This window comes from Pyrgilauda ruficollis, unplaced genomic scaffold, assembly GCF_017590135.1.
Source record: "Pyrgilauda ruficollis isolate IOZ18807 unplaced genomic scaffold, ASM1759013v1 scaffold56, whole genome shotgun sequence".
Classification (NCBI taxonomy): domain Eukaryota; kingdom Metazoa; phylum Chordata; class Aves; order Passeriformes; family Passeridae; genus Pyrgilauda; species Pyrgilauda ruficollis.
The window spans coordinates 5200393-5214793 of NW_024527266.1; the positions used below are offsets into that span (position 1 = coordinate 5200393).

The 14401-nt window shown below is 47.9% G+C and overlaps 1 protein-coding gene across 1 annotated transcript; it reads right to left on the reverse strand.

The window, feature by feature from the left end:
- Nucleotides 1–446: 446 nt before the first annotated feature.
- LOC121361177 (suppressor of cytokine signaling 1-like) lies at nt 447–14135 on the reverse strand. The gene is made up of 3 exons (XM_041481621.1): nt 14013–14135; nt 5078–5202; nt 447–1934 (listed from the first exon to the last, which is right to left on the reverse strand). Exon 3 carries the CDS (start codon nt 1866–1868, stop codon nt 1185–1187), a length of 684 nt encoding a protein of 227 aa, XP_041337555.1. The 5' UTR covers nt 1869–1934; nt 5078–5202; nt 14013–14135; the 3' UTR covers nt 447–1184.
- Between the last annotated feature and the right edge of the window lie 266 nt (nt 14136–14401).

A 14401-nucleotide genomic window follows, 5' to 3' on the forward strand; every position in this document is an offset into this window, starting at 1 on the left:
ATGCTGTGCCCAGTTCTAAGATCTTGAATTACTCTTTTTTTCTTTCAAACACTCAGTACAAATTTTAAGGTACTAAAAAAACTTTCTAAAAATGTAGGGCTGACATTTTCAGAAGTATTCTCTGTTTAGAAAATTCTTCACTATATTACACTACAAGATGAATTTAAGTTTAATGTTCCCAACTAGGACCACTCATTTATGCTCTGCTTTTGTTCTTTATGAGAAAGTCACTTATTCAGTTTCAGTTTGATTGCCAAGCCTGGGTGCTAAACTAACTGGGGTTTCAACATTACAAGGGAATGAAGTTATAGCCATGTATTCATTGACTTTTAAAAATCAATATAAAAATTTTATTAAAATTTTAGAAGTTTTATATAAAAAATTCCTTGCCTTTCAGAGGCAAACCCAAAACATCTTCTGATGCTCGACAGATGGCAGCAGCACACTACCACATGAGCTTAAGGAAGGGTGCAGGATCCCATCTCTTCACACCCTCCCAGGTCAGACACAACTCTCCAGACCAGGGTTATCTCTTCAGGAATGCCATGCCCTTGAGTACAGCATAACCCATCTTCACTCTCAAAAATCCAATCGAATAAAGCAATGCAAAAGCCAGTGAAGCTGCATGCATCGTACACGGCTGCAGTGGTTCCACTCGGTGCAAACACGGGCCTATGAAGTAACAGGCGTCACATTCGTGCTGCAAGGAGTGAAACGTGCTCTTGCTCCACCACAGCTTCGTGGGTCAGCACAAGGGTCATGTCCATTGATGTCCAAGCTGCACTGCTGTGGGACTGGACTCAGCTGCACTCCACCAGGGCAGATTTGAGGCAGAAATGAGCTCAAGCACTTTGGGGTAGAAAAGAACACAGGGCTGACCTGGGAGGACAGGCAACTCACCTTTTTCTGGAGCTTTTAAGTTATAAATGGAACAAAGGGCAGGATTTGGTGGCAGTGGCAATGTCTGCTCTTTAGGTCTGGCTTTATCCCAGGCACGTCTGGGAAAGTCACACTCACTGAGTATGTATGAGGACACATCTGTCACAGCCACTGGGTTCAAGCTCTGCTCCCTCTGCCCTCCCCCTTCCTCTCCCAGCAGCCAGTCCAGCATCACTGGTGCGGCACACATCCCACCAGCACAGCCACAAAAGAGGCATCTCCTTTCATCTCCCATAGGCATGGCATCATCTCCTAGCCCAGGACAGAGAGGGGCTGGGGCCAACGCTCCCCTCTGACCCTCCCCTTCTGTCCAGGGGTGAGAACACCTCTTCCCTCAGACACATTCCTAAGGAGCCCCCCAGCCCTGCTCTGTCATCCGTCGTGGCACCAGCAGGGAGGCTCCGGCAGCACAATTCCCGCAGCGTGGGCACTGCCCGGCGGCTCCGGCACAAGGGCTCAGAGAAAACCAGGGGAGTTCCCCCCATCTCATCAAAGTGCAAGGGATTGTTCCGGGTCCCCGCCACCACCAGCTCCAGCAGGCGGACCACACAGTCTGAAAACCAGTTCTTGAGGCGGAAATAGCCCTCCTGGAAAGAGATCCGAAGGCTGACGGGCCCCGTGGGCATCCGCACGCTCAGGCTGAACAAGCAGTTCCCCTGCGAGCTGTCCCGCACCAAATAGGTGCCTACAGGCTCTCGCTGGAGCTTGGCGTGAGCCTCCCCCACAGACAAGGGGCCCCAGTAGAAGTCACTGGCCTGGAGGATGTTGAGGGATCGCTCAAGGACTTCCCACTCGCAGCTGCGAAACATCCGGAAACGATCGGGCAAGCCGGGTGGCGCGGGGCTGGGGAGAACGCTCCGATGCTGCCTTTGCAGACGAGAAACTGTGGTGTGTGTGTTGTGCAGGTCATCTGGCCTCCCTCTGATCATCTCTCAAAGAGCCCATGAATCCTGGAAAGATGCTGCCTTTACCATGCTTCCTCCTTTGCATCCAGCCTGTGGGACAGAAGGAGAGTGAGGCAAACCCAATACCTTCTTCATCCTGGGCAAGACACTTCCCAAGGGAAAAAGACAGCAAGAGTACCAAAGAGGGTACTAAGGAGCTATTGCATGTCACCAACCCCCAGCTGCAGGGAGAACCGAGGATATATGTGCAGAAAGGGCTCCAGCTGGGTCTCCACCAGCACAAGGTGGCACTTTACAGAGCTCTTCATCCACTGGGTTTCTGTGATTCACAGCCAGGGGCTCCTGCATACCCTCCAGCAGGCTAGTTTGAACCCAGCAGATCTCAACATTTCAAGATTTCCCCCTGCTAAACGTTCAGGACTCTTCAGAGTGGCCTTGAGATTGGAAATGACACCACAAATCAAAAGGGAAAGATTTCCAAAAGGAGGAAAGTATCATTTACTTTGTCATTCAGTGAAAGGTAGAAAGGTTTCCTCACACTTCTCCAGCCCTTTCTCCAACAAAAAGATTGGGAATGGGACTTAGCAAAAGCAGAAATCCCAGGAACCACTCCCTTGTCCCACGTCCCAAGACATGCACTATGTCAGGAGAAAGCAAAGCTCTCAGATCAAGACCTCTTCAAGAAATGTTACACTGACTTCAAGGCTGAGACTATCTTGAATGAGTTCGCTTAACACTGGTACCAGGCACTGCTGATGCCCTTCCAGAACAACTCCCCCTGCCTGCTGACAATGCTGCCCTCTCCCAGTCACCATCCTCTAATGTACTCTCACGACCCTGCTCATCTCCTGCACCTTGTTATCGTCAGGCTGTTTTCAGAAATGCAAATTTCTGAACCCAGTGTTGCCAACAGCCATCCAAGTCACTTCAATTATATTAAAAAAATACATATTCTAAATGTGTGTGTCTGTATAGGCACAAATAAAAAACCACAGCCCTAAGCCAGAGGCTCATTCTGTGCGAGAAGCTGAGCTGTAACGTACCACTTCCCCAAGCCTGACAAGTCAGTAGCTCGCTGCCAAACGCTGCCCTCGCTCCCTTGACATACTCCATTAACCCAGTCATACTCACTCACAGCACAGCCATGCTTGGAGCAGAACAGAGTGCTGGCACAGCCTGCAGCAGAGGAAGAGACACACTTCATCTCCAGCAGCCCCCCCCAACACAGACTTGCCAGAGCACTGGGGCTCAGGGCTCGTATCAGGCAGGCAGCCCCCCAGGGAATGTGCAGGGACCTGTGCTGGGCTTGCTCTACAAGGAGAGCTTCAAGTTAAGCTTAGCTCCTTGCAAGGTTCCCCTGTCTCACACCCTTTGCTAGCTACTCAAAAGCCTCACATTCCTTTTGGTGCTGGTGCCAGCTGGGTGGCCATGCTGGTGGCCACACTGTGTGCCCTGGGAGAGGACAAACATCTTTCAAGGGGCACAGTAGTTAGGGAGAGCAGGCAGGCGCCTGGCAGTGCCTCACTACAGACATCTTTTCTAGTCTAACATCTCTCTCAATACTTAACAGTAATACCAATAATGTAGCTGCCAGGCACGTTTCATATATGGAGCCATAAGCACCCTTTCCAAGAGCAGCCTGGGAAGCTTATCCAGCTTATAGCCCTGTCATTTGCAGTCCACAAGCTGCTAATGTCCCTGGTACTGTTCTGAGTGCTGTTGATCCTGCCCTCTACTTAGTTTCATAGTTGGAGGGAAATTCCGTGCTTAGAGAAAGGTGGGAGGGGTGGGAATGAGTTAATCAAGTTGGGTTTTTTCTTTTCCATTAAAAAAAAAAAAAAGGCAGCAGATGAATGCTGCTCAGACCATTCAGCAAGTCAGAATAAATCTTAGGTGAAGGTGATTTAGTGAGGAGGATGCAAACAAACACAGTCACCACTACAGCAACAAGGGCCATCTATCACCACTGAAAACTCAGCACAGAAGGCACCACAAGTAGTTGCAGCATCTCTGTCCCTCTCCTTCTTCTCTCTGCTGGGTGAGGAAGCTATAGGGCCCTCTGACATCAGCTCCTATAGAAAACAAAGGTCATCCACCAGGTGCCTCCAGGGCTGTGGCTATAGCTTCAAAAGAAGTGATAAAGAACCTTCCTAAAGAGCAATTTCTCTTGGATCCAAATGGAAATTTTGCCAATTTCACGGGTCGAGATTGGAAATTTAGTTCAAGCACGAAAACAGAAGCAGGCAGCTGTCTTTCAATTCCAGGCTAGTTTTAAAAATAACAACAAATATATAATTTCTTTAGGGCTGTAGATTCTGTTTGACAGAAGAAAAGCCCAAACTGGTTTGTCCCGGTTTTCAACCTTCAGTCATTCACCCAAGTCCTTTAAGAAAAATCCACTGCTACTAGAAATCTGACTGACTAAGAACTGAGACTGTCATCATTTCAAATTCAAAGTAAATGCAAAAATAGCACCTTGACAATTTGTTCACTTGGTTTGAAATCTACATATAGGTCAGAGCCTCAGATAGGGAGAATTTGTTTAGCTTCAGTGACCCATTTCCAAGAGGTAAGTGCCTGGCCTGCAGCACAGCATCACTTACAGTAATATTGGCCCTAGAAGTGCTTCCTGATTCTAACTTTAAGGTTCACTTTTAATGGGTCAACAAGTCCTAGGCGTACATGGCCTTCACATCAAGGAGGATGTGCAGACCCAGGATGAGGAATAAACCAAGCCAGGGGTGTAATAAAACATACATGCATAATTAGTTCTGCTGACTTATCACACCATGATTTGCTTTTCCTCTTTTCCCCTTCAAAAAAAACCCCAAAAAACCCCAACACCCAAAAAAGTTACTACCTCCCTACTGCAAGTCAGAACAATGCTTGCAGTCAAAGCAACGTACCCTAAAAAGCTGGCGTCCTGCTAATTAAAAGGCTGGATAAGTTTTCCCAGACTTTCTGATTTACTGCAAGTTCAAGAGCTTTTCAAAATAAGTGCTCTTGACACACGGCATTCTGCTTTCCTCCTCACTCATGACCCAGGCAAGGCAGGGTGTTTTATATAAGGAGACAATTCTAGTAAACCAGGGGACTGTACACATCGTGTGGTGTCAGCCAAGCCAACCCTGCACCCTGGGGCTTGACAAATCTGGCATGTTCAACATCAGCCTCAAGTACTCAGCTATGATGCATCCTCGCACTCTTCTTCTAGGACACTTGAAAAAGCTTACCTCTTTGTCTTTGCCACCCATAGGGATGAGTTTCTGAATGTCAGGACTGGAAGTGGTCCAAATTCAAAAGCTCTGATGTGGCACTTCCCAGTTTTTGCACAGCTTTACTTAAGAGCAAATCCATCCTTTGAAAAGAAAAAGACATCCATCAAGCAGGTGACTAAGCCCATTAGTTTGCTGTAATGTGGATCTAAAATACAACAAATCTGGGGACAGGTTGTTTGTCTCTATCTCTTTGATCTGTGTTACTGTAGAAACATGTATACAGCACTTCAGATAGCAACAGAGACAGCAGATTGTTGCTGCTGTTGTTATTATTGCTATTTACAAAGCCATGAGCTGATTAGGTCCAGGCAGCTCACAGGTGGCCCAAGGACAAGTGGAAAGATCATGAAGTTGCCATCATCTTCTGAAAGCAGGAACTATAAAACCCAAAAATTAAGAGATGATGGCAACAGAAATAAACCTAAGGATTCAGAACAGCAAAGTCCCAACTTGTTCTGAATACAAAACACAACATTTAGAGTATCTAATTTGATACCACACAGGTATCCATTCACTGTGACTCAATCTGTTCAGGCCCATGCTCTTCTGCTGCTTCCCCAGCTCTCAAGACTTTTCTTCCTCACCATGCAGACGGAAAAGTAAACCCACTAACCTGGTGGAGCAGCAGACCACCACGTGTGCAGTCACGTGTCTGCCAGTGGATCCATCAGCAAGCTGAAAAAACAATCCCAGCTTTCTGCACGCCTTTCAGAGGCAGGCCCTGCACAGCTTCACTTGTACCCACATAACATTGCTTCTCTGCACCCTCCAGCCCAGCCCAGTCCAAACTGGGCACACACCCCACAAGCTACACTGACTTGCCACTAGCAAAACTGCAGGTCCATCCCATTATTACACTTTCCCATTACTGCTCCATTTGGCTTTGACATCTCCCAGATATCAACCCTGCAGTCCCCAGAGCAGTTAGATGGAGGCTGGGATAATTAGGAAAAGCTCTCCCTGACGTACCCTGCAAGCCCTTGCGACAGCGTCCCTACTGCAGGCAGCAGAGCCGGAGCAGACATCGCTTGTTTGCACGTCTGCATCCCACAGAAATGCGCTGCCTACTGATTTGTGGCTGGGAAGGCTGCTCCAAAGGAAAGCTTGAGCAAAGGGCTGGAAGAAACCTCCCTGGTAAGAGCCAAGCACGCAGCACTGGGTTTTGATGGTAGGCCAGCCTGGTTCTCAGGCCGCCACCACCTGCCACACACCGGCACTGGTTGGAATCGCGCTGTCACCGCCACGGTGCATGGTCACACCAAAGCCCCTCGCCATGAGCACCCTGCCACAGCCAAGGTGACCAGAGCTGATCCAGAAAGGGATCGCGGAGGGGGAAGGGAAAGGAGATGCACAGACATGCCAAAGAGAACAGAGGGAGCTGTGGTTAGAGGAGGAATGTGGCCCAGCTCAGCCAAGAGGACCAGTGTTAATCACAGCCAATTTCTCCAGCACAAAGCAGGCCTTGGAGACATTGCAGTTCCCTCTGTCTTTTATGCCATGGCAGTTTGATGCCATGGTGCCATTATGTCTGACACATGAGAGAATATGTGGGAAAAAAACCAAACCACACCACACATACATACCCCAAACCAAAACTGCATTTCCCTATACAACCAGCATCCAAGGATGCAATATTAAATAAAATAAGCTGAGGCAGCACACACACTGTGGCAGTTCCTATTTCACACAGCAGAGACACAGTGCAGGAAGATCCTGCATGCGGGCTCTGGGAATCAGCAGCTGGACACCTTGCAAGAACACTTGTCTTATCAAACACCTCCTGACATTTTTGGTCTGGAGAACATACTTCAAAACTCACAAATAACTTTGCATGGATCTAATGTTATTGTTTGGTACTTCTTAACATAATTTTCTATGACATGTGTTTTCTGAATTAATATGGCACTTTGCTGATAGGGGCTGAAAGGTTTTTACTCCACCAGAAAAGAAAACCAACACGACTGTGATGTGTGCCAAATACTCTTCAAGGCAGGGTAGTTTGCAAGCACTTTGGTTTCTCCATGACACACATTAAGAAAAACCCACCAAGGTGGCAGTTTAAAGGAAAAACTAATTGTCTTTACTGGACTAACTGAAGGAGCAGGAAGAAAGACATCCATTTTTAGGGTTCCCTCTTCAAGCCTTGGAAATACTATGCACTTTCAGAAATACTTTCAAATAAAAGAGCCTATTCCTCATCTAAATAGCCCAATGTGAAACTATAATCCTGCAATTTCAGAACAGAGAAGCGTCATCACTTCCCTGAACTCAGAGGCTGCTCTGCAGTAGCCACAAGCAACTACAGCTTATTCCACAGCAAGTAAAACTAACAAAACTACCATCTGACTTCTGACAAAAACATCTTCTACTGAAGACTGAATTATTTCTGCCTTCTCCTGTAACTGGGGAAACAAGAAGAAAAAACAGAAAAAGGAAATCAGGAGGAGTTACTACTAAGTTCCAAAGCTGCAGCTGAGCCTATCCTGCTATGGCTTAAGCAAAGACAGTTTTTGCTTGCCTCTGGCCAACAGCATTTTTGGTAAGTGAGGGAAGCCCAGTGGCGTTGCTCCTGACCTTTGCAGTATCACAGCGAGCAGCCATTCCTGTGAATGTCAGCGCTGCACAGCTACACAAAACCTCAGCCCTGTGCTTGGCCAGGGAACACAGAATCGGTGCTGCTGCCTTGCCATCCCTCCCTCCACACCACACACCGGCTCAGGAAGCAGCCCTCTGGAAAGGTGGCTGGAGCTCTCCCCACTTTGGGGGCAGAAACAAGGAGACGGCGAGAGGGCACAAGGAGGAAGAAGAAAGAAGCCAAGATAACAGCAGTTCTTCATGTCTCCCTACTTGAAATGCTCTGTCCCATCTCCCTGCTGAGAGGGGGATCAGTGGGAAGGAGGTAGCGATGCCCAGGGCTGCCTCCAACCCATCATGGCTCCTCAGCATTACCAGCTTCCCCCACCCCCAGACCAGCAGCACAGGTACATTTCCTCTGCCTCTCTCTACTAAACTGACTTTGTTCCAGAACCCTGTTTGAGGAAATGAGTAAATCCTGAGACACAAAGGCCATCAGTGGTCCCTGTGCCGACCACAACCACAGCTTTTTATAAAAACCATCACACTAAGCCTGAAAGGAATTCAAAGAAGCAGCTAACTCTGAGGAATTAGCAGTGTCTGCAGCTAAAGCTGGTTCAGTATCCTTACCAGAACGACGCTGCTAGAGGAGTCTCAGATGATTAACCAACAGGAGCACAGGGGGACAAGGGAAACACCCTGCCTTGGCTCTTCAGGAGGACCAGCTTCAAAAGATGTGAGGAGCCTTTATGCAGCACCAGTTACTGTGCCTTCAGAGCAAAGGGCAAGGGTCAGAAAGCACAGGCAGACCACAACACTAAGTTTTATAGTGGGGGATTTCCAACGCACAAAATAAAGAAACTAGTCCTGAGAGTCAAAAGTACAAAGAATAAAAATTAAAAAATTTAAAAAAAAAAAAAAAAAAAAAGGAAAATTTAGGAAATCTTAAGTTACAGAGCATGCAGAGCTCCCACAAATGACAGCACAGAGATGCTGCCTGAGGCTTGGGGATAATACAGGAAACACTGCAGGTATCATTGTAGGTGCAACAGCTGGCAAGGGCTTCTGCTGTGGATCAGAGACATCAAACACACACACTACAAAACCACAGTCCCTATTCAAATCTCTCTCCAACCTCAATAACCCTTCAGAAGATGAAAAAATAATCCTGGAGGAGCCAATATAAAGGAATATAAATTATTGACAGTAGGGAACAAATTTATATGAGGATGGCTGTCACGAAACTGGGACAGTAGGTGGCCAAGATAAACAAAACAAAACCCAGAAAACATATGGCATTTCCAGTTTATCAAAACCAGAAAACCTCGGGGGGAATCATTTAGTTGAGTGAGATACCAGCTAGTGGGGACAGGGACACTGCAGTAAAGTTACACAAGCAAGCAGGTATTATTTTTTTCTTGTACAGGATGTTGAGGAGATTTCCCAGTATCTTATGCTGATTAACCTGAAAGGAAAAACAAGAGTGTTCTATCAGAAGAGACAGGGAAAAGTGACATTAAAGCAGAAAGCAAGCCGGGCACGGTGGACTATACCTGGAGATTTGGAACTGGAAGTGGATGGTTGAGATACAAAGAGAAGTGTTCTCTCAAGCAAATTAGCTGCACTAGCAATTGCCAGAGTGCTGCAAGTATTGGAATGAACTTTTTTTGACATGTGCTGCTAAGGCAGAAGCAGCACAAGGCTACCTGGTGTGGGGGGAGAACCAACTCCCAGGCAGAGTTCCCCATCAGGCAGATGGCACCTGAAGAAGCAACAGATGACAGGACACACTTTGTGCTTCCCCAAAGCAAGTCAAAAAGCAAGACAGCTACACGAGCTAAAGAGTCAGCAGCACGCCAGGAACTGTATCAGCAGATGGGCAGAAGGCATGGGGCAGTCATGCCACAGGGTGAATGGAAGAGGAATGGCCAGAGGAAACCAAGGCATTTCAGCCCCTGCACCTCTGGTCACCTCTCTGCCACCCTCCCAGCCACTGCATCTTTCCCCTGGTTTGACTCAGCCCACTTTGCAAAGCATCCCACCTCAGTCCTCAACAGGCTGGTGGGTACAAGCAGCCCAAAGGCTCCCCCATCTTTTATGCAAGCAGCTCCCTCTCCCCTGACTGCAAACTCACAGGTTGACCCAGGTCTCTTCCTAGAATTGTCTCTCCATCTTCAAGCTGTCATTACCCACAACACCCCCAAGGCTTAACCTTGCTCCCCAGCAGGCAGCTCACAGCCTCGTGTTACTTAAATCTAGGCAGACAACTCAAAATGTAGTGAGCCCTCTCCATCGCCTTCCCAGGGTAAACAGTGACAAAATCACTTCACTCCCTGCAGGACAGAGAAGTCAGAGGTCATTAAAAATTTGTCAGCAGGAAAGCAGCAGGAGGTCAGGCAAGACTCTGTCCTGACACACGCAAATGCACGCAGGCTTGTGGAAAAACCAGCTGGGTCTATCTTTTCAAGAGCAATAAATTAAGTGGTGCAGCTGACCAATGAGCCGAGTAACAGCGCTGAGGGTTCATTAAGGAAAGCTCCAGCTCCGAATGCAAAAGCAGTCATTTAAAAACCAAGAGGCAAGCGGGACTGGGAGGGTGTAAAATGGATGGGAACATAACAGTAATGTCACCACCTGAGAGAATACAGTCAGTTCTAGTTACCTGAAATAAAAACATACAGAGCTGAAACAAAGAGGGTAGGCCTAAAGATGGGTAATAAGAAGTAACACGTAACTGTACAGAGAGAGACTGGAGAAATTTCTTGCTCAGTTTAGAGAGCAGATATATATATATATATATATATATACACACAAGAGGATGCCAGAGAAAGATACAATACAATCAGGACATTCTTTTTGTATTCTTTCAGAAAAACCAGATGAGAGGAAGTTCAAAGGTGACCAAGATTGAAAAGAAACTAATTTTAAAACTCATAAAAGAAAAAACTCCAATCATGTAGACTGGGGAAAGTGAGAAAGCTGATCTGAGAAGTCTCATTTCTCTTCTCTCTCAAATGTCTTTGCTTTGTTTCTGTGCTGTACACACCACATCATGCTTTAGTAGACCTTAAGCAGAGGAATCCAGCAGCAAAGGGCTGGGTTTTTGAGCTACACCTTTTTAAGTCACCTCTTAACCATTCAAACCTGACATAACAGTAAGGGGAGCCCAGCACAAGGCATAAATGCCCTTTGTGCAAAACTGAAGTAGTAAACAAGGGCATATGAAGTCAACATGAGGAATCAACTATGGACCTGCTGCAGAGTTAAAATAGCTCTGTCCATGTTTTCCTCATTCTTTGATGACTAAAAAGAACAGCATCTCTTCTTTGAATTTGCTGACTTGAATATCAGCATGCCCCCTAGACAAACAGCAGATTTCACTCTTTACTGCTAAAGCAGTAAATGTTTCTCCAGCTCCGACTTCTCTCCTTCCACACCAGAAAATCTCACCAGAAAACAAGGAAGGACTAAAATATGGATAAAGAACAACACTGCTGGTCTGTCAAAAAGCATAAACAAACCATTCCTGCACACAATCAAACCTGTGCTCATCATCACTAGTGTGCCAACCAAGGCAAACTTATGCTGAATCCCCTTAGCTTCTGCAAGGCACCTTCAGCAGGATGTGCAGAAGCCCAGCTACACAGTACAGACTGCAGATCTCTGGCATTTTCCAACTGCTAACAGCCACATTCATTTTCTTAGCTTTAGCCTAAGTTTCCAAATAAACTTTGCTACTGAGGAAGTACGAAAGTAGATCCAAACTGTTTCTGAACTGCAGAATCACATACACGCAAAAAATTCCCTCATTGCACAAGTCATAGTCTAAAGTCAAAATTTTTCTTCAGCATTTGCAGGGAGTGAGGGGAAGGACAAAAACCCTCTGCAACAAAGGCAAGTGAATGCTGCCAGCTTAACCCAGCCACTGATTGCTCCAGTACAAAGCTAAAGGAGCCCATCTGCAAACTTAACAGTGGCACCACTCGATTCTTCCCCTCAACTTTGCAAGTGTTTGTGAACAACAGAAGCACACAAAATGCAGGAGGAGCAGGAAGGGAGAAGGCAGAGAGAATGTGCATTATCAAAATACCTTGAGAGCGGTTCTTGGAAATGTGCAGCCTGCAAGCCTGTATCAGACACTCATTTCCTGTGAAGTGCACACAGGCCTTTTCATTTCTCCACTGAAGAGGATGGAAATAAGGGGCAGCTCTGAACTCTCCAAAGACAACATAAACCAGCATTTAACCATTCTACTAAAACTGAATTTACATTTTCACACTCTTAAATACCTATTGAACAGAAGCATTGAGTTCCAGAAGTTTAAAAAGTAGGATTTTCTACACCTCTCACTTCTAAATCTTAACTTGAAATCTCACACTTGGTGAGGGGCGAGGGGGGAGAATTCTACTCGTCATTTTGACCACTCACTAACACAAAATCACCAAATCCTGCTACAGCAAACACCACTGCACCTTTTTTTTAAAGGCTGAGACTGATTTCAGCAAAATGGTGAGCTAATAAATACCTTACTGAGGCAGAAGGATGCAGGATGTGCACAAATGCAAACCAGAAGTGTAGGTTGTAATGAAGTAGACCAAAAGGGGATAAGTTGCTATCATACCTGACTCTGCCTTTACTTACACGTAATCAAGGATCTAATTAATGTAGCATTTAGTTGCATTATTTTAAATAAATATGCCTCCTAATGACATATACGCTTAACACCTTTACTCTCTAAAAAGATATGGTTCCTGTATGGCTTACTCAGCTCTCACACCATCCACATCTTAAGTTACAGAGATGCATGTGCCTTCCTCTCCCATCTTGAGAGCTTTTGGCAAGCACCACCAGCTGAGGTCTGCAGCGGCCTGGAATAACAGCTCAGGAACACACCACCTCCCCACAGCTTTTATTAATCTAACCACAGTATCAACCCGAACCAAATGATGTCATATTTAAGTATTGGCACTATCTCTTTATTGCTGACCAAACCAAGGTTGGAGAAATCAGGACAGAGAAGCCTTTGGGTGGCAAGGGGAGAGCGGGTGGCAAGGAGCTGCAGGGAAAGACTAGGAGAAAAGAGCAAAACATTCCCAGTGGGGACGGAGAAAAAGAGAAACAAGAGAAAAAACATAGCTCTAAAGGCACATTTTCTCCTTTGTTTCTCAGCAATGCAACCACAGTATTAGTGACAGCAATTAAGAATTTACACCACCCAACCCCAGCTCTATCCTTGCGCAAACCGACCACCAACTTCACAGAAATCCCAGCTGCACTGAGGAGGGTAAGAGGCACTGGCTGCATGTTTGAAGCTGTCATCTGGAAACTGAATTTTGCCCTCTCTGAGCAGGCACAGACTGGGGACAGAGACACACACTTGGGAGGATCTGAAGAAGCTCAGTCTCTCCCCACCACTCCTCTGTTCCCATTTTTGGGGACCCTAGCACAGTTTACCTGTGTAGTAGCATGAGCTGAGGTTTACGTGGTAACCATTCCAAAATTCTCAGTAACAGCACGTGCGTTTGTGGGAAAAAGTGAGTAGCAGATCCTGCATGGCTGTGGGCACCATGACTCAGATTGCATAAAGAAGGAGGATTTAGCGATAACCTTTGCGACGAGGCTTTTCATGGGCGCGCAGCCCTGATCTTCTGAGAAACGGCAGGTGTGAGGCTGCGCTCTGACTGCCAGGTCTGGAGGATGGCGAGCTTCTCCGCCCTCCAAGGCAACCCCAAACGGGCATGTACCCCCCCGGTTCACAGTCACCCCTCTTCCCTGTAACGCCTTCGCTTCTGGCAGGCAGCTCCCTTTTCCAGCTAAGTGTAACACTCTGAGCATCGCTTCTCCAGGGTTTTATGTGAAAGAAGAGCTGTGAAGACCAAGTTACCCGGACCTGTGCGACTGCTTCCCTACAGACCCATCTAAGACATTACATAATTTGCAGATTTCACTTTAAAAGAAACATCTCCCTGCCTTGACGCTGTGAAAAACACCTTGACAGCAGGACAGTCCCATGGAGCGTCCCAGGCTACTCCCAGCACCCCACCCCAATACAGCACATGTGCCTCTTCAAGAGCGGCAGTGAGATGCCAGCACCCCAAATCTCCCTCGACTCCTCGGGAACAGCCCCCCAAACCCCAACACGCTCCTTCTTCCCAGCCAAGAACGGCCCCAACGCCCCCAGCAGCCAAATCAGCGGGGTCTGCACCCCCTCGCAAGCCAGGGGGGATCGGAGCAGACACGCAGACGGACAGACAGACAGACTCCTCGCAGCCCGCCCCCCAAAAAGGCCGTTTCCAGTTAACGCAGCACAACTTACTCTCGGCACCTCCGGGGCCACGGGCGGGCGGCGCTGCCTCCGGTGCGAGCGAGCGCTCAGTGCCGGGGCGACAGCGGCGCTGCCTGGCCCGGCCCCCGCCGCTCTCCCGCCCCGAAGCCAAACGGAGGCGGCCCCGTTCCCCGCCGCGCTCCGCATCCCCCCCCGGCCCCTCTGCTCACAAAGGGGCCGGTGCGCGGCTTACCGGGGGCGGCGCGGCTGCCCCGCCGGGCCCTCCTCGGCCGCGGGGCGGGCGGGCGCCGCGGCGGCTTCGGCTCGGGGGAGCGGAGCGGCGCAGAAGGGAAGGGAGAGGTAGGAGGGGAGGAAACCCCCAAAATGTTTCTTTTCCGAGGAAGGAGCCACGGGGGGAGGGGAGGGGAAGGGGAGGGGTT

Excerpts from the sequence above, each read along its gene's own strand:
- LOC121361177 (XM_041481621.1), bottom strand. The coding sequence starts at position 1,868 with ATGATCAGAGGGAGGCCAGATGACCTGCACAACACACACACCACAGTT.